The following is a 21,103-nucleotide window of genomic DNA, read 5'->3' on the forward strand; positions in this document are numbered from 1 at the left end:
GAATATATGAATGAACGTGGAGAAGCTGTGGTGATGTTCAGACGCACAGATCACAGAAAGAAGGTGAGAACTCTGAACTTTAACAGCTGTTATTTTCCAAAGGTATTTATTTGTTCAATCTTGAGCTTAATGTAGTGTTTAAGCACAAAACGTGACTGATGTGGAGAAACAATTTCAGAAATGCAACAGAAACAACCACAAATCAGAAAAAGTTGGGACTGTATGTAAAATGAAGATAAAAATGTTGCACTATTCCTAGTTTCTCCACTCACAGAAGCCAAACATTCTTCCAGAGTTACTACGATAGTAGAATATAAAGAAGGGGGGAAAAAAGTAAAAAAATAGACAATATATTCATCAATTGCAATTATTTGTCTGACAATTAATCAAATTCCTAATTGTGACAGCCCTACTCGACAGTGCATAATATTATTAAATGAGTCAAGAAATCTGGCGCAATTTCAATACGTAAAAGTGAGGGTGCAAGCCTAATGGTCCCTTCACACAGTGCGAAGTGGAAGTGGAGCGGGGGAATGCACGACACACACACATACACACGTGTTGTGGGGTGAGCCGACGGCACGCCACATCTCGGCAACTCCACAGCCGTGTGGAACTTAGATAAATTCCACTTCCAGTATGACAGTGGTCATCTGCAGACTGCTGTCGTACCAAGAGTGCGACTGGCCACACGATTTCTAAGTGCCACACGAGCATTGTTAGGTGTTCATGCATGTCACCTGTAATTTGGCCGACACCTGCTGTGAGAGGGTGCGATGGGTTCGCACAACGCACACTTTGTCTTTCAGGCACTTGTGTGCGCAAATAGTTGTAGCTACAGGTGTACGAGGCGTTGGCGACAGGGACGACATTACACGGTTTGCACACGATTCCTGCATTATGTGCACTAAGTGTGCACTTTGTCCAAACTTCGCACTACGTGTGAAGGGGCCCTAAGCTGAACACCCGCGATCACAGATCCCTCACACAGCACTGCATCATGAACCGTAATAAATCAATAGCTGATATAACCACAAGGACAAAGCATTACTTTGGGAAACTACAGTGCAGAATTACATTCACAACTGGATCTCATTACTATTAGACCCTGGGTTCTTTGGGTCTGTCCTGAATCAATGAGACAGGAAAAACACCTCCGTGTTGATAACCATTTGTAAAATCCAGGCGGCTTTTGATGGCTTTCAGTGGAGTGAGTATATGAGAAATTGTTTAACAGCTGGACATGTTCCAACTTGTCCTTAAGGCTTCCAACAGAGGTGTTTTTCCTGTGGCGGAGCGTCGCGGCGGCTGCGAGCCGACGCTGCAATCCGCCCGCACGTCTTTCATTAAAAAAATCTCCTTTAACAGTGGAATAGCCGGATAAAATGGTGAAACCGACTTCTTCTGAAACTTCTCTGTTCTCTCACGACGTCCTGGATCAATAGAGCCTGAAATGTGGAGGTTTTCAGCTTGAAACAGGCTGACGACGGCGCCTGGGAGCGCTGTACGACGTCTCGCTCCGTGGGAAGTCCTTAAAGCGACAGTATCACCTCAAAATCTCTCATCAGCCGTTAAAATGTTCACCGAAAACCAGCTTAATTTTTCGAACCGTGTCCACTTCGATGTGTCTCACAGGTTTAGAAAAAATTTTGATCAAACAAAGCGCCAGTCTCTCAGCAGCTTCTCAGACAAAGGAATTCCGACGAGGGGCTGGACGACTCCTCCCACAAGGAGTGCTCACAGGCGAATGACGTCACCGACAGGCGTGGAAAAACTCACGCATGCGCACGAGGGTTCAAGCATGTCTGACGTAAAAACATATGAATGAAATCCATATAGTTTTTGAAAAAAATAAAAAGGACCTATACTTTATTGACAGACCTCGTATAAGTGCGTGTGCTTACATGATCAAAAAATGCCATGTTTAGGCCATGTGGCTAACTCGGTCAAGCTTGAAAGACGTGAAAAGCAGGGCCTTGTGTTCGTGGAATCGCTGCCTGCTGTTAACATGTTTTCACATGATAACAAGATAATTAAAACTGCTTAGTTTTTACAAGATAAACATTGGTGCAGACATAATATCCTGACAAGAGTACAGGTACTCACTGTGCAGATATTAAAAACATATTTACCCAGTGCAAAGTTGTGGCTGTCATCGTTCTTAACCTCTCATAACCCCAACAGAAATGCAACAATGTATTAACATGGGTTTAGAGTCTGAAATCAATCATATATGACACATGTATTTCTAAGTAATTTATTAACATTACTTTACTGTGCAAAAAAGAAGACTTGTCCAGATGTGACATTGGCATATCTAGGCTCAGAGACATCTGGTTTGGACCATGACACAGTGGAAATTTGTATTGTGGTCAAACAGATCTTTGTCTGGAGGAAATTGACTCTGTGTGCTCCAGACCAAAGATGAAGCAACGTGTTGATATGGTGTTGTACCCTTGGCAAACATAATTTACACTTTTGTGATGGTAGAATTAATGTGGAAAAGTACATTGAAATTTTAGAGCAACATACATATGGTGCCTTCAGGTCATCTTTTCCAGGGATGCCCATGCGTTTTTCAACAAGGAAATACAAAACTGCATTCTGCACACATTACAAAGGCAAGGCTGCAGAAGAAGATGATAAAGATACTAACTGGTCCCTGCAGTCCTGACCTGTTGCAATTAGCGAATGTGTGGATAATTTTTAAATGGGAAATGCATCCATAATAACCCAATATTGTTGCACACCATAAGACGTGCTTCCTGGAAGAATAGCACAAAATAACACCTGAAATACACCATTAGTTGGTATTCTCAAAGCAAAAACACCTTTTGAGTATTGTGAGAAGGAGTGGAAATGTTATAGAGTGGAAAAATCTTCAGCATTGCACATTTTGGGGGATATGTAGCAGGCAGTAAATACAGGAATGGATGTGCTGTCTACAGACTGCCAATGATTTTTTTAAATAAACTATTCAGAATTAAACTGCACTACATATTCATTTTAGTGCTCTCCTGTATCAATTGAAGGTGAACATTTAAGATCTATTTATTATCTAATAGGTTGTGTCGGATAACAAAGGTTTAATAGGTTGTGTGTCATTGGAAGATACAAACACTGTCTGAAATTAAAATTGCAAACTGTACATTCTGCACATTTGAGAAAAAGCAACATAATTCAAAGTTGGTGGAATTATACCTTGAATCAAGGAAATCCTAATAAGAATGTGATCTAAAAAAACTAAAAGTGTCTGCAATCTATATTGTGATTTACATGATATGCAGTCAGTACATTTCATTATTCAGGTTTTTATTACTGAGCCCAATACAGAATTCCTTAAACATCCTGAAATATACTCAACAAAATATAAACGCAACACTTTTGGTTTTGCTCCCATTTTGTATGAGATGAACTCAAAGATCTAAAACTTTTTCCACATACATAAATCACCATTTCCCTCAAATATTGTTCACAAACCAGTCTAAATCTGTGATAGTGAGCACTTCTCCTTTGCTGAGATAATCCATCCCACCTCATAGATGTGCCATATCAAGATGCTGATTAGACACCATGATTAGTGCACAGGTGTGCCTTAGACTGCCCACAATAAAAGGCCACTCTGAAAGGTGCAGTTTTGTTTTATTGGGGGGGGATACCAGTCAGTATCTGGTGTGACCACCATTTGCCTCATGCAGTGCAACACATCTCCTTCGCATCATCCGTGAAGAGAACATCTCTCCAACGTGACAAACGCCAGTGAATGTGAGCATTTGCCCACTCAAGTCGGTTACAACGACGAACTGGAGTCAGGTCAAGACCCCGATGAGGACGACGAGCATGCAGATGAGCTTCCCTGAGATGGTTTCTGACAGTTTGTGCAAACATTCTTTGGTTATGCAAACCGATTGTTTCAGCAGCTGTCCGAGTGGCTGGTCTCAGACGATCTTGGAGGTGAACATGCTGGATGTGGAGGTCCTGGGCTGGTGTGGTTACACGTGGTCTGCGGTTGTGAGGCTGGTTGGATGTACTGCCAAATTCTCTGAAACACCTTTGGAGACGGCTTATGGTAGAGACATGAACATTCAATACACGAGCAACAGCTCTGGTTGACATTCCTGCTGTCAGCATGCCAATTGCACACTCCCTCAAATCTTGCGACATCTGTGGCATTGTGCTGTGTGATAAAACTGCACCTTTCAGAGTGGCCTTTTATTGTGGGCAGTCTAAGGCACACCTGTGCACTAATCATGGTGTCTAATCAGCATCTTGGTATGGCACACCTGTGAGGTGGGATGGATTATCTCAGCAAAGGAGAAGTGCTCACTATCACAGATTTAGACTGGTTTGTGAACAATATTTGAGGGAAATGGTGATATTGTGTATGTGGAAAAAGTTTTAGATCTTTGAGTTCATCTCATACAAAATGGGAGCAAAACCAAAAGTGTTGCATTTATATTTTTGTTGAGTGTAAATTGGGGGGGGGGGGATAATAAATAATTAATTGATGTCAAATAAAGTAATTTTAGTCCAAAATATCTATATTATAATAGCCAAGCGACTAATATTTATTAGTTTTATTTTATTTATTTATTTTTTTTTTTTTTAGAAATTAGCTATATTAGCTAACAGCAGTGAGCAATGGACACTGTGCTGCAATGCACAATGGGAGTTCTGGGTTTTGGAGTTTGAAATGTTGCTATTGTGGTTCATGTTAGTTTAATAGTGTTGTTTGTGTTCTTGATATATTGTGCTTTTGTAATTCAGTTGGTTTAGTCAGGTAAGTGTCATGTTGCCATTGTTGCCATGAGTGAGAACTGTACTGCATTTGATGTCTTCCACCATGTCTCTGTTTGTGGGTGTGTAAAATTAAAAGCACCTGCTTGTGGCAGAATGCAGAAAAGACAAAAAGCTTTGCGTGTGTGCGTGCCTATAAGTTTGATCATAGACAAGTTGTGGAGAGCTGACGTAACCTACATAAAAATTGTGATAAATGCCTAAATATAATAATTCCTATTTTTTGCATGACCTTGAATGCACCTTTTACGTAACGTAATTACGGGCTCACGCATGCACAGTGGTCCAGCCAATCGTAGCACGTGTAGTGTAATTTAAGCCTTCTGCATTTCCCCCTCGGCAGACATGGGGAGAGGAGCCTAACGGACTAGCTGCTACAAACCTAGGAAACGTCCGCCATTTGGGGGCATCGGGTACTTGCTCATGACCTTTCAGAATTGGCCAGGGGCCTTGGGTACCGGTATAATGGCGAGCCAGGCAGAACCAACAACAGAAACAACATTAACATCTTCAAAACATCCGTCAGTTGTGTGGTAGGAGGTGAACAGCTGACCTCTCCCCATCTCATTCGTGCCGATTTTATCCGCACATAAACTGTGTGGCGCATTTGAGCCATTTGCAACTTTGCACGCACAAACTAAGTTCTCATGGACTTTTAGAATGCATTTACTGCCGAAGTGGCAGATTTTGAGAAAAGCTGTTTGTGATCCTACTGCAGTTATTTTTGGACTATTGTGACTGTTGTGTGTGAACTCCAAATAATTATCAGAACAAATGCACTTGGTTTCATAAAATCGGGATTAAATTTGTGTAGAAATCCAGGTAACATTTTTCTATATTTTTTTCTGAACTTCTCAGTGTCTTTGAGATACCTGTTTTCTCCAGACTTGTACAGTGGCTTGCAAAAGTATTCATACCCCTTGGTATTTCACACATTTTAATTTGTTTATGGTATTTCAAATACAAAAAGTAAATCAGGCTTCTCAATATAAAAATTCTAAATTATCTTCCTTAGACTCAAACTGAAAGTAAATCTCTACAACTTGATATAAATTAATTAAAAATACAAAAACAGAGGAGAGTTTTCTTTCAACAAAACATCAAATCTGGACTTGCATCTCAGATGTACCTTCTGGCAAATTGTAGCTGAACTTTCAGGTCTTCTTTTTAATAAAGTCCTCCTCTATACCACTTCATCATGAAGCTGTGTAACTGGTGATACAAAATGCAAAACATGCACTGTGGACAATTTCTCCAATCACAGCCACAGAAGCCTATAACTTCTTCTGGGTTGTCTGGGTGTCTTGGTGGCTTTCCTCACTCTTCTCCTTCTTGCACTATCACTCAGTTTTTGAGAACTGTCTACTCCACACAGATTTACCATAGAATGCCATACTGTTTATATTTCTTCATAACTGATGTAAATAAAGTTCAAGACATATTCATGGACTTGGAATTGTTCATGTATCCATCCCCTGACTTGTCTGAAGAAAACTGGCAATTAACTTGATTATTTACATGTATTATACCAAATGGGCTGATTGCGTATGCAACCCATCATCTTGGCTTTTATATTTTTAATTAATTTATATCAACTTGTTGAGATTTACTTTCAGTTTGAGTCTAAGGAAGATCATTTAGAAATTTTCTATTGAGAAGCCTGATTTGCTTTTTGTATTTGAAATGCCGTAAACAAATTAAAATGCGTGAAATACCAAGGGGTATGAATACTTTTGCAAGCCAGTGTATATACTGTAAATATCACCTTTTGCACAATATTCAGGCAACAGCCACATAAAAAGAAATACTGTTGTCCTCGCTTCATTATGCTGCAATGCACCTCCCAGAGACAAATCTTACATCTTCTGATCTGGCCCATTATCATTGCACCAAATTAATAATGCTTCCTTTCTCTAACAGTACAACCCCTGGCAAAAATTATGGAATCACCGGCCTCGGAGGATGTTCATTCAGTTGTTTAATTTTGTAGAAAAAAAGCAGATCACAGACACAAACACTATAAGAAATCAAGAAAAAAAGATTGTGGCAGTCAGTAACGGTTACTTTTTTAGACCAAGCAGAGGAAAAAAATATGGAATCACTCAATTCTGATAAATAATAAATTTTCATCCCCAAAACTAACACCTGCATCATATCAGATCTGCTCGTTAGTCTGCATCTAAAAAGGAGTGAACACACCTTGGAGAGCTGTTGCACCAAGTGGACTGACATGAATCATGGCTCCAACACGAGAGATGTCAATTGAAACAAAGGAGAGGATTATCAAACTCTTAAAAGAGAGTAAATCATCATGCAATGTTGCAAAAGATGTTGGTTGTTCACAGTCAGCTGTGTCTAAACTCTGGACCAAATACAAACAACATGGGAAGGTTGTTAAAGGCAAACATACTGGTAGACCAAGGAAGGCATCAAAGCGTCAAGACAGAAAACTTAAAGCAATATGTCTCAAAAATCGAAAAATGTACAACAAAACAAATGAGGAACGAATGGGAGGAAACTGGAGTCAACGTCTGTGACCGAACTGTAAGAAACCGCCTAAAGGAAATGGGATTTACATACAGAAAAGCTAAATGAAAGGCATCATTAACACCTAAACAGAAAAAAACAAGGTTACAATGGGCTAAGGAAAAGCAATTGTGGACTGTGGATGACTGGATGAAAGTCATATTCAGTGATGAATCTCAAATCTGCATTGGGCAAGGTGATGATGCTAGAACTTTTGTTTGGTGCCTTTCCATTGAGATTTATAAAGATGACTGCCTGAAGAGAACATGTAAATTTCCACAGTCATTGATGATATGGGGCTGCATGTCAGGTAAAGGCACTGGGGAGATGGCTGTCATTACATCATCAATAAATGCACAAGTTTATGTTGATATTTTGGACAATTGAAAGGATGTTTGGGGATGATGAAATCATTTTTCAAGATGATAATGCATCTTGCCATAGAGCAAAAACTGCAAAAACATTCCTTGCAAAAAGACACATAGGGTCAATGTCAATGAGCAGATCTGATTTGATGCAGGTGTTAATTTGGGGGATGAAAATTTACAGGGTGATTCCATAATTCTTTCCTCAGAATTGAGTGATTCCATATTTTTTTCCTCTGCTTGGTCTAAAAAATTAACCGTTACTGACTGCCACAATATTTTTTTTCTTGATTTCTTATAGTGTTTCTTAAAGCCAGAAAGTTGCCATTTGAAATGACTTTAGTTTTGTGTCATGTCTGTGATCTGCTTTTTTTCTACAAAATTAAACAACTGAATGAACATCCTCTGAGGCCGGTGATTCCATAATTTTTGCCAGGGGTTGTATTATCCATACTTTTTGGGTCAAGGATGAACGCCGCCAAAATGGAGCATCGATAGGAGAAACTACTGATATTAGCTAACAACACTGAACAATGGACTTTGCTAATTACATTCTGGACTCACACATCATTCCAGCAGGGGGCGGTAAATCATCTATATATTAAAAGCATGAGTGCGTGTGTGATTTTATTTAGTAAGATCAATGTAAGTACATAATATAATTGTAAATACGTTAAAAACACATGGATGACACAAGAAAGTGGAAACACTTGTTTCCATTGTGGTCCATTTATCAATTGACAAAATAGAAGTAACAATAAAATAATAAAAATGTGTATATGATAACAAGAACCTAAATACTTTATAAATACATTAACACAGTAAATTAACATAAACAAAATACATAATTAACATGAAATTAAAGGGTTGAGTTCTTCTAAAAAATTATTGAGGTCTAATGTCTAAGGTTATAAAATTATTTTGGACTCAGACGCCATTCCAACTCATTATAGTAACTTTGCACAATTTATTAACACCCTTAAAAAATGTCAGCTACCTATTTTATAAACCCTATCCAATCCCGAGCCTGTGGATCCCCACAGGTGACACACTAGTTTAAAATTTCAGGGAAAACGGTAGCCGAACCAGATAGTTATTTTGTCTTTAACACTTAACTCCCTGTGACAGTGTTATTAAGCCATATGTGTGCATTTTAAATAATTTCCATTATTTTATGTTTTTTTTTTTCTCAATCTGATATCTTCACAGTATTTGGCAAAGAAACTTGGCTTCGATGTCTTGTGGTTTGGCTATTTACAAACTACTGTAGGCATAGTTCAACTGATCGGGGGTCCAGTGTTTGGAAGGTAAGTACAATATGACAAATAGCTTGCTAGAGGCAGTTAAATGTACATTGAGAATATTTGTACCATCCACACTGCTGGTTTGGTGATATTGGTCCCCACTGTAACATTACTGAGGAAAAAATGTGGTGTCTACGTCTTGTGTTGTGGTGTTGGCAGGTTTGCAGATCTGGTTGGTGCCCAGGCAGCTTTGTCTGTGGCATGCAGTGCCACTGTTGTTTCTTTTCTACTCTTGGCAATAGCAGATCGTCCTGCCATGCTGTTCATCCACAAACTCCCCACAGTCTTCATGCACGTCCTACCGGGTGAGCAAATAATCATCTTGGACATCCAGACTTTTGAATGTGATTTCAAGAAAAACTAATTTTCTTCATTTAGACCTGTATGGTTTTGACTAGGATTTGGGATTTGTGGGTACTCATATAAATACTTCGTATCAAGTGTAAAAAAATAAATAAATAAATAGAAAAGGATTTGTTACAGTGTAGGAGTGTTCTGTTATTGAAGAATCAAGGTGAAGGTTAAAGATCAGGGGCCTCATTGATAACCACCATAAAAAGGGCCCTAAAAGATATGCATGACAATTTAAGTGCAAACATTTGTGAATTATAAAATCAAACATGATGGGAAAATGTTTGCATATGAACGCAAACTGTGACCCTTGTGGGTGAAAAGTAAGTCCCTTCGGCTGCTCCCTTATTTTCACTCGGGTCACCACAGCAAATTCAAGGTGGATCTGCATGTTGATTTGGCACAAATTTTACATTAGATGCCCTTCCTGATGCAATTCTACATTGCATGGAGAAATGTGGCAGGGGTGGGGTTTGAACTGGGAACCTTCCGCACTGTAACCAAGCACACTAACCACTTGGCCACCACCACTGCAACGGGTTTAATGACACATGTTCCATATACATCTACTTTATCATAAGTAAAACTTTAGCGTTTGATGTGAGAGTGAGCCATAATTATTGCAACGGAACATTTTAATTGTTACAATAAGCTGACTCAGATCTTACATCAAACCACATGTTTAATATTTCATCAGCAGTGGATTACTGCAGTCATTTGGACAAAGTCCTACCTGCTATAGTAGCATGAAGCAAATTGTTTCCCTCTTGCAATTTTATGTTAAAAATTAGCTCGTTATTTTTGCTGCTCAAATTTTATTAGGAGAGATTTTATCTTAATAAAAACAGCAGCACAAATGATTCTGAGCCAACTGTAATGATAAATAACTGCCTAGTTAGTCCGTTATTTGAAAAAAAAAAAACATGTCAGTTCTTGTGGTGAGGTTGTTAAAACTTGTTAAAGCATCTTAAAGCTCAAGTTATGTTCTAAATTAAAAAGAAACATGCTGCACCAAGAGTGAATAGTCGATACCAGTGGGTTGTGTTCAAGGCTATTTGTGCACACGGTGTTATCACCTAGTGTTGCCGCTTGAAGCATTTATTGTTTTTGTCCTCCCACTACTGTGACTACTGTGGACGCCGAAGGATTTTCAGGCTGTCTGCAGAAAGAAAGAGTCAAGACATTGACTGTTTGTCAAATAACAGGCTTATTAAGATGAAGTTTCAGACTCTGCATCAACCAGGGTGTTCTGATTGGAACAGTGTAAATTGTGGCTTTCTGAGCGCTGCTTTTATCCAAATGTCAGGGCAGGGGGCAGTTATACAGTGTCTAAAGAATGCATCTGTTCAAACATAAACACAGAGTTAATTAAAAAGAAACAGGTTGTTAAAACAAAGTCCCAACTGAAGACTGAATGATTGTCCTATCTACAAGAACAACAGGGCTGTGATGATCAAAGATTCCCTTTCATCTGCGAGAATGTCTTTTTCATCGTGGCACGGATCAGGGGTCACTTGGACGTTGTGAACAATTTCCCACTGTGACACTTGTCTATTTAACCCCCTGGAGTCAAATGACGTGCCCTCACGTCAAAAGTTGCGTGATCTAATTAAGCAGACGTAGCACAAAATCTGCTCCACCCTGAGGGTCTGTTTGAAGGCGTGTTGAAAGTGGAGACCTCATCCTCCAAACCACTTTTTAAATTTTGTTAATAGGCCAAGTATAACTTGAAATATGATTAATAATTTACGCAAGTTTTTTTTTTTTGTTTTTTTTTTTGGATATTCTCATATTCACTGCGCGTTTTGCAGACAGCTGCAGCAAAACGATTAATTTCCTCCTTTCAGCTGGAGGACCAGAGGGCTGGGAAGAAATACCCCTCCCTCATTATTTCAATAACAAGCAAGATACTCGCATGAATCCCTTATCTGCCGTAAACTTGGAATGTTCTCCATCAGGCAGTTTCACAACTTTTCCACGTAGTCACCTTCCCTTTCCGCATTCTTACTCCAGTGGTGCACAGGTTTTTGCATTCTATCGGTGAAGAAATTGAGCATTTTCTCAGCACCAGCGACACACAACTGCTTGCACCTTTACATTATTTGTGTAGCTGTGTCCCTTCAGGTGTTCTTTCAGCTTGGGAAAAAAGGACAAAGTCAGAAGGTGTGAGATCCAGACTGTATTGCAGGTTTGGTTAGAGCTCATTAAAATTTGAGCCTCTGCAATGCATCGTCATGTTGAAAAACTGTCTTTTCTAGGTTAAACCCGCTTCAACCCGCTTGCTTCTGATGGATTGTTTGTTGCTGTGACACCACTCTGAACTTCACGGTTGTATACGCTTTATTTATTTCTGTTAGCACTCTTCTGGTTATTAATTGTATCGACTCTGAACGTTATTTAACAACAGTCTTGTTGTGAATCACTAGCATTTAGCATTCACTAGCGGTTAGCATTCACTAGCGGTTAGCTTTCGCTAGCTAGGTCGACACCTCCCCTCTCCGTTGTTACTTTTTATAGCTATTTCTTTTCTACCCGTTTAATACTTCTGTTCGTTTTTCAGTTGAACTGCTGTGAATTTTAAGTAATTTTTACTCCTGTGTAAAATCTTAGGAGTGGCTAGCATTTTCGCTAGCGGTTAGCTTGCGTTAGCTATTTCTGACCCTTGCCATTTTTTCATTTCATTTTTTTACACTCCTGTTAGTTAATTAACTGTTTAGTGTATTTTATAGCTGCTACTTTTTTTTTACCTGTTTAATACGTCTGTTAGTTTTTCAGTTTAACTGCTGTGAATTTTAATTCATTTATCTGCGTCTGTGTGAGCCTTAGGAGTGGTTAGCTTATCCATGATTGGTGTTAGCTCGTGTTTGCTTGGCTCCATTTTTGAATTTCTTAGTGTACAAAGTACACTACTAATTCTACTTTACACCCTCCGTAAATCCTGCATGATGTTGGAAAATAGGGTGGCTCTCTTAGACAGCCGTGTCCGTAAGTTAGAGCAGCTTCTTAGCACAGTGGAGTTAGATGTTACAGGCACTCCAGATGAGGTTAGTGTTGGGCCGGCTAGCGAGCCCATTAGCATCAGCTTAGAAATGCCGGCTGTGGAGGACGGCTTTTGGACTGTGGCTAGGCGGAGGAAGCGCCGTAGGGCTTGGTGCCCGGTTGTGGCACCCCGATCACACTCGCCAGTGCGAACTGTGAATCGGTTCTCCCCCTTGGATTTGCCAGATGTAAATTCTATGAGTCCAAGCGTGACGTCCACTCCTGTCTCCAGGCCGAAACACTGGACTTTAGTGATAGGGGATTCTATCACCCGCAAAGTCAGGTTACAGACGCCAGCTGACGTTAAATGTATTCCTGGGGCCAGAGCTCCCGACATTGCATCTCATCTTAGGGTGCTGAAGCTGCAGAAGGGAAGACAGATGAAGGAACATGACATGAGATATAGTCACATAGTTATTCACGTTGGCACCAATGATATCAGGATGAAGCACTCAGAGGTCACAAAAATGGACATAGAGAGGACTTGTGACCTTGCCAGAAAGATGTGTCGGCATTGATTAATAGTCTCTGGTCCCCTCCCCTCCCGGGGTACTGATGACAACCACCTGTAGTTCGCTCTCCTTTTACAGCACAAGATTTCCTGGATTACTTTGAGAAGAAAATAGATAACATTAGGTTGAACATATCCCAGCATGCCTTAACCCAGCCACTACACCCTGCTATTGAAGTGGGCGCCACTACTGAGGTATTACCTAGATTTACAGAATTTGACGGTATCTCTCTAGACATGCTGATGAAACTCGTAACGTCAACAAAAAGCACAACCTGTTTATTTGATCCTATACCAACAAAACTGTTTAAGGACCTGTGGCCCACTCTTGGGCCGATTGTGCTGGAAATTATTAATCTTTCTTTAACTTCTGGATCTGTTCCTAAACGTTTCAAATATGCAGTGATTAAACCATTACTTAAGAAACCTAATCTTGACCCTAGTGTATTGAAAAACTATCGGCCGATAACAAATCTATCATTTTGCTCTAAAATTCTGGAAAAAGTGGTGTCACGGCAGCTAGTAGACTGTCTTACTGAGAATAATCTCTTTGAGCCGCTGCAGTCTGCTTTTAGAAAATATCATTCCACAGAAACGGCTCTCACTAAAGAAGTGAATGATCTTCTACTTACAATGGATTCGGACACCACTACGGTTCTGTTGCTGTTAGTTCTCAGTGCTGCATTTGATACAGTGGATCATCATATTCTTCTTGATAGGCTGGAAAATCATTTTGGGATTACTGGGAGTGCCCTTGCATGGCTGACGTCATACTTGACCAGTCGTTCTCACTGTGTTTTGTACAGTAACACTACCTCTAACCTTAGTGACATAAATTTGGGGTTCCTCAGGGGTCTGTCTTAGGCCCCTTGCTTTTCTCCCTTTGTATAGCACCCCTTGGGCACATATTGCGGCATTTTTGGATTACCTTTCACTGCTATGCAGATGATACTCAGTTATATATGCCAATAACTGCTGGTAATCTCGTTCACATAAAATCCTTAGAAGATTGCCTTGCAGCAGTGAGAAGTTGGATGTCTAGAAACTTCCTACTTTTAAACTCTGAAAAGACTGAAATGATGGTTCTTGGTCCAGTGAGACATCGGCATCCATTTGACCAGTTAACACTCAGCCTAGGCCTAGGTGTGTCATACATCACACTGACAAAGTGAGGAACCTTGGGGTAATTTTTGATCCTTCGTTGTCCTTTGGTCTCCATATTAGAAATATTACTAGGACTGCTTTCTTCCACCTGCGAAATATAGCAAAGATTCGTCCCATCCTGTCTATGGCTGATGCTGAAACCCTGATCCATGCGTTCATCTCTTCTAGATTGGACTACTGCAATGTTCTATTTTCTGGTTTACCGCAGTCTAGCATTAGGGGTCTCCAATTGGTTCAGAATGCTGCAGCCAGACTTTTGACATGAAGCAGAAAGTTTGACCACATTACACCCATTTTGGCATCTCTTCACTGGCTTCCTGTCCCAGTGAGATCAGATTTTAAGGTTCTGCTACTAACCTATAAAATTATTCATGGACTGGCACCTCCCTACTAGCTGACCTAATTAAACCTTACGTACCGGCCCGGGCTTTACGTTCTCAGGGTGCAGGACTACTTTGTGTCCCTAAGGTGAATAAGAAGTCTGCGGGTCACAGAGCTTTCTCTTATCGTGCCCCTGTTCTGTGGTATGATCTCCCTGCATCAATAAAACAATCAGATTCTGTGGAGACATTCAAGTCCAGACTTAAGACGCACTTATTTTCCCTTTCATATGGCTAGCATACTGGTGCAGTTTTGTTTTACGCTTTTTACTCTTTTAATTCATGTTATTAGTAATTGAAGTGGGCCGCGGCCTCAACTTCACCTAAATTCTGGGTCTTTTAGTGACGCTTAGGGCTAGTGGCCGGCGATCACCTTAGTATTTCTTCTGTTTTTCTTGTTGATTAATGCTGGCAAATTATACAGTATTTTGTCTTTCTGATGCCTGATTCTGTTTTTTCTCTGTTTAAGGTGCAGCTCCATCCAGAGATGGGAGTTGTGTTTGTGTTGGTGATCCTCCTGTCCTGTACACAACAACAATTCTTGTATATTCGTCCGTGAATTGTTCTGTGAGTTATTTCTGTAATTTATGTTTGTAGCATGGCCCAAGCAGAGGGTCACCCCTTTGAGTCTGGTCTGCTTGAGGTTTCTTCCTCAGAGGGAGTTTTTCCTTACCACTGTTGCTCTGGGGGTTGGTAAGGTTAGACCTTACCTGTGTGAAGCGCCTTGAGGCAACTTTGTTGTGATTTGGCGCTATATGAAGGAAATTAATTGAAATTCAAAAGTGTACGCAGCTTAGACAAAGTGTCCACATACTGGTAGGTGTCGACAGTGTTGTCGTGTTCCAAACATAATGCGATGATGTAATCGCACCGGCACTTGATGTTGTGCATCTGTGGCTGTTATGGGCCACTAGCTGTGGGCCTGATCATACAGACTCATTGTGGCTGGACTGTCACCCTTCAAACTCCTTGCTAACATCCTGTTTTGACATTCACACAGACGTCGCCACAGAGAACACTCATATGTCAATGAATGCCCCCTGGTGCACAACCCTCCACCACGCAGAATTCAGTAATAGCACATTGTTTGAAAAGCACATCCATGCGCATTGGCATTTTTTACCAACTGCTGTGGGCATGTGTAACATTGAAGGTAGAGAAGCTTGAATCTTCGACTGGACTGGGTTGCTTGACGTGAGGACGTTTCGCTTCAAATCACAGAAGCTTCCTCAGCTAAAATTCTTGCTCTGGTAGTCTGACTTCTGTCTTGACTCTTGTAGAGAAGAATAAACCAGAAGCCAACAAAAGCTGGAGTTTTTTAACCTAACCAGACCCCACCTACCGAGAGGCTGACTGCTATAGGCTAGTGACTAAACAATAGCTCTAATTAGCACCTATTGTGCTCTAGTTAGCACTCTCCTAATGACAGGACGGAAGCCTCCCCTGATGGCTCCCTTGACGACTCTCTCCTGATGACGTGAATGACTCATTACCATGAACAAAAGAGTGAAACTGCTTTGACCTGAGTACCACATTGTAAACAAGGGACAAAGCATGTCTGAGACACGCGCCGCGGTTAAGGCTGGGTTTCAACCGTTTTACAAAGAATGCTTCCTTGACACCTCTCTCAAACCATTTCTTCTCTCTGGCTAAGATTTTAACTTCCTTGTCCTCAAACGTATGGTTAGTGTCTTTCAGGTGGAGATGAACTGCAGACTGAGGTCCACTGGCGACCTCTCTGCGGTGCTGGTATAGCCTCTTGTGTAAAAGTTGCTTCGTCTCACCTATGTAGTGTTCATTACAGTTTTCCTGACACTTGATATGATACACTACATTGCTCTGTTTGTAACTAGGGATCCTGTCCTTAGGGTGAACTAATTTTTGTCTCAAGGTGTTGACTGGTTTAAAGTAAACTGGGATTTTGTGCTGTCTGAAGATCCTCTGTAGTTTTTCCCATACTCCTGCTAAATAAAGGAGAGACACTCCTCTTCTTCTTGTCTCTGTCTCCGGAGCACCGCACCGCAGAGAGGTCGCCAGTGGACCTCAGTCTGCAGTTCATCTCCACCTGAAAGACACTAACCACACGTTTGAGGACAAGGAAGTTAAAATCTTAGCCAGAGAGAAGAAATGGTTTGAGAGAGGTGTCAAGGAAGCATTCTTTGTAAAACAGTTGAAACCCAGCCTTAACCGAGGAGCAGGTCTCAGACACGCTTTGTCCCCTGTTTATAATGTGGTACTCAGGTCAAAGCAGTTTCAGTCTTTTGTTCATGGTAATGAGTCATTCATGTCATCAGGAGAGAGTCGTCAAGGGAGCCATCAGGGGAGGCTTCCGTCCTGTCATTAGGAGAGTGCTAACTAGAGCACAATAGGTGCTAATCAGAGCTATTGTTTAGTCACTAGCCTATAGCAGTCAGCCTCTCGGTAGGTGGGGTCTGGTTAGGTTAAAAAACTCCAGCTTTTGTTGGCTTCTGGTTTATTCTTCTCTACAAGAGTCAAGACAGAAGTCAGACTACCAGAGCAAGAATTTTAGCTGAGGAAGCTTCTGTGATTTGAAGCGAAACGTCCTCACGTCAAGCAACCCAGTCCAGTCGAAGATTCAAGCTTCTCTACTATGGAAACCACCTGGACAACTGAGAGCCTACACAGTAACATTGAAGGTGATTGTGCACATGCCTGAAAAGGCAGGTAAAAACTGTTTGGTGAAGCAATAGTCAATAAGGAAAAGATTGTTCTCATCCCAGTTTCACTTCAGTATCTTGCTTATAACTGAAATACTTGCATGGAAGGCAGAACTTTTCAGCCAACCCCCATATTTGTCCCTTTGCTGCATTTGTAACTGAAAAGACATTTTATATAATATTTAAGTGCCACAGTGAAATTTTAATAATGTTATTTACAAAAGAATCATGTAATCATGGAAGAGAAAGAAACCCCAACACAATACAATAAATTCATTGTGATTTGCTTATTTTGTTTATATTCCTCTCGGCAGTAACTCAGATGGTCGTGACAGACCTTTCAGAACCACAAAAACGGACAGATGCTTTATCCAAACTCAGTCTGTGCTTTGGCATTGGTCTGATAGTTGGCTCTCCACTAGGTGGCACACTCAGCACACGTTACGGGTGAGTGTTTGTGTATGTGTGTGTGTAAGTATATACTATGTTTGGAGATAAAGAGACTAAAGTGATATTATCATCACCTAAAAAAGCATTTGAGGATTTCATATTGTTAAACATTGGAAAAGCGGATACTATTAAAAAAAATGTTTTATGCTCTTTGTTTCCATAAAATTAAACAATAATTACTCTCAAGTAACCCTTATGGAGGCTGTCATAACTCCTCGAGCAGGATCGTACATGTGAATGTGACATAGTCTCCAGCTGACTGTTGTCATTTACTGTTCTTGCAACAAAGGACAAAACTGGCTTATTGATTCTTGATTGTAAATTCTACATTGTATTGCATATAGGTTAGTGTTGGGAATCGGAGCTTTTTTTGCTCTCTGGGGTGCTCAACAGTTTATTACAGCGAGCTCTCAAGCCGACTTGAGCAATTAAAAGTTGTAAATGGTGTTCTCTCACTATGTAAATGATACTCCTGATCTGAGTCTCCCTAAGCAACCCTTTGTTTGCCATATTCCAGTGAAGAAACCCAGAACCAAAATGTCTGATCTATTGATCTAAAGATGTATGTTCATCTACTCTCATGTCCATTGTCCACTCATGATTGTTTTTCCCACATATTTCATTTTACAGGGAGACCTTTGCTGCCTGCTTTGGTGCTGTGGTGGCTTTCGCCAGTTTAATTTTGGTTCATATGTTTATCCCCAAATCCACAAAAGTACAAGCTCCAAGAAGCAAGACAGATGGTAAGATGTTTATTACGCCCGTCTGATCTTCTTATCGGGATGTTTAGAGTGAAATGAGATATTTGTGCACAAGTGATTGTCTTTGACTGTGTGAAGATGGCTATGGCATCATGACAATCAAGGGTCAGGAGAACTACAGTGACTGGATCAGGATAACACCCTTTTTTCAGCCATATGTGGTTATAAATATGTTAAGACTGCAGCGGGACCTTTTATATACATACAGAGATCTTCAACCGCTTATCCGGGATCAGGTCGAGGTGACAACAGCCCCAGCAGGGGACCCTAAATGTCCCTTTCCCGGTCGACATTAGCCACCTCTGACTGGGGGATACTGGGGGATCCGGTGTAAAACAAGCCAACCCAACCATGCACAGTACAAATTGAGGCCCGGGTTAACAATGACCGCCACTGGTACTGTTACCCAACAAGGTACCGGCAGAAGTCGGGCTACTGTGGGCAGAAGACGAAGAAGAGGACCAGAACGTGTCCACAAAGAGTGGGAGAAGAGGAAAAGTAGAAGGGTGGAAGTGAGAGTCAGGACATTGAATGTTGGTAGTATGACTGGTAAAGGGAGAGCGCTGGCTGATATGATGGAGAGGAGAAAGATCGACATGTGTGCAAGATACCAAGTGGAATGGAAGTAAGAACATAATTTCTCCACTTAGAGATCAATAAAGTATATCTCATCAGGAACACAGGCAGTGGGTTCAAGTTGTTGTATTGTGGTGTGGATAGGATGAGAAATGGTGTTGGGTCATTTTAAAGGAAGAGTATGTTAAGAGGGTTTAGGAAGTTAAGCGAATGTCCGACAGGGTGATGAGCGAGAAGTTGGAAATTAAAGGGGTAATGATGAATGTTATCGGTGCATATGCACAGGTAGGATGCAAGATGAAGGAGAAAGAAGATTTCTGGAGTGAGTTAGACGAGGCGGTGAAGAGTGTGTCAGCATGGAAGAGTGGTGTTTGGAACGGAATTTCAATGGGCATCTTGGTGAAGGGAATAGAGGTGATGTGAAAGTAATGGGTAGATATGGTATCAAGGACAAGAATGTGGAAGGGCAGATGGTAGTTGATTTTGCAAAAACGATGGAAATTACTGTGGTGAATACCTACTTTAAGAAAAGGGAGGAGCACAGGGTAACATATAAGAGTGGAGGAAGGGGCAAACAGATGGACTACATTCTTTGTAGGAGATGCAAGCTAAAAGAAACTCGGACTTTAATGTTGCGGCAGGGGAGAGTGTAGGTAGACAACACTGAATGGTATTTTGTAGGATGACTTTAGAGGTAAAGAAGAAGAAGAGGGTGAGAGCTCAACAAAGGATCAGATGGTGGAAGCTGAAGAAGGAAGACTGTTCTGTCAAATTCGGTGAGCAGCTGAGAGAGGCACTGGACATAGGGGAAGCAGTTTTGGACAACTGGAAAAGCAGATGTGGTGAGGGAGGCTGCAACGAAGGTACTGGGTGTGACATCTGGTCAGCGGAAGGAAGACAAGGAAACCTGGTGGTGGAACGAAGATGTTCAGGAAAGCATATGGAGAAAGAAGTTGGTGAAAAAGAATTGAGATAGTTGGAGTGATGAAGAAAGTAGACTGCAGTACAAGGAGATGCAGCATAAAGCAAAAAGAGAAGTGGCAACAGTTAAGGAAAAGGCATATTGTGAGATGTACAAGGAGTTGAGTAGTAAGGAAGGAGAAAAGGTCTTGTACTGATTGGTCAAACAAAGGCACAGAGCTAGAAAGGATGTGCAGAAGGTAAGGGTGGTAAAAGATGCCGATGGTAATGTGCTGACAAGCGTGGAGAGTGTGTTGAGAAGGTGGAGGGAATATTTTGAGGAGCTGATGAATGAAGAAAATGAGAGACAGATAAAGCTGGATGATGTGGTGAGAGTAAGTCAGGAAGTACAAGAGATTAGTAAGGAAGAAGTGATGGCTGCTATGAAGAGGATGAAGAGTGGAAAGACAGTTGGTCAAGAGAGGATCTGTGGAGAGGGTGGAACAGCTGTCTTACATGGCCAACCAGGAAGATATGTCACAAAAACGTTTTGTTGACAAATCCAGATATCAGACAATTGATCATAAACAAAAATGACAGTGTTCTATGTTGAACAGCTGATCTGTACCAGTAAAATGACTAGAAGTGGGTCAGGTCATAACCTTAAGCATGCACACGTGCTCTGCACGAGCGTGACAAAGGAAGACAATATTTAGTTTGGAATTCCTGAAAATAATTATGTCCTTTTTGATTTCAGAGTTGGCCTTATTTTTTACAGTAAAACGTTCAGCCTTTCTTTCACATTCAATCATTTGTTTCTGATTCAGTCTAGTCAAGCAACTGTTGTTTTTGTTTGTTTTGTTTTTTTGTCAAAGTTTTGTTTTTAATTTTTAAATTCTCTGCAGATAAGAAGAAAAATGAATCCTTATTCAGTCTGAGAGAGATCACGAGACTGATGACGTTTCCAGGTGTGATCTCCACTTTTGTTGTGAAGATGGTCGCTGGTTTACCTTCAGGTGAGAGTTATGGTGAAAAGCACTTTTGGCCATTCAGTAAAAAAAACATGACAGATGCTGTCATGCATGGACTGCTCGAATAAATAAAGACATAGAATAAAAGGAGAGAATAAAAGTCCAAGGTGTGTGATAGTGATAAATTGGATTTGGAAAAAAAAATATTGATAACTGTCTCTGTATCTGTATATACACAGCATAGATTAAATAAAGGACACAGGATACTACACATATCAAGATGCTACAAGAATAAAGTTGCTACCAGATGCTACAGTACATTCTGTATTG

At 40.7% G+C, this 21,103-nt stretch overlaps 1 protein-coding gene across 1 annotated transcript in view; it reads left to right on the forward strand.

The window, feature by feature from the left end:
* Positions 1-20,901, forward strand: part of slc22a18 (solute carrier family 22 member 18) — a 35,251-nt gene extending 14,350 nt beyond the window's left edge. Inside the window, exons 2-6 of the mRNA XM_034163865.1 lie at positions 8,898-8,995; positions 9,152-9,297; positions 17,430-17,562; positions 18,196-18,308; positions 20,708-20,901. Coding sequence (XP_034019756.1) covers positions 8,898-8,995; positions 9,152-9,297; positions 17,430-17,562; positions 18,196-18,308; positions 20,708-20,901 — 684 coding nt within the window. The remainder of the gene's footprint in view (positions 1-8,897; positions 8,996-9,151; positions 9,298-17,429; positions 17,563-18,195; positions 18,309-20,707) is intronic.
* Positions 20,902-21,103: the final 202 nt, after the last annotated feature.

The sequence above is a fragment of the Thalassophryne amazonica genome, chromosome 2 (genome assembly GCF_902500255.1).
Source record: "Thalassophryne amazonica chromosome 2, fThaAma1.1, whole genome shotgun sequence".
NCBI lineage: Eukaryota > Metazoa > Chordata > Actinopteri > Batrachoidiformes > Batrachoididae > Thalassophryne > Thalassophryne amazonica.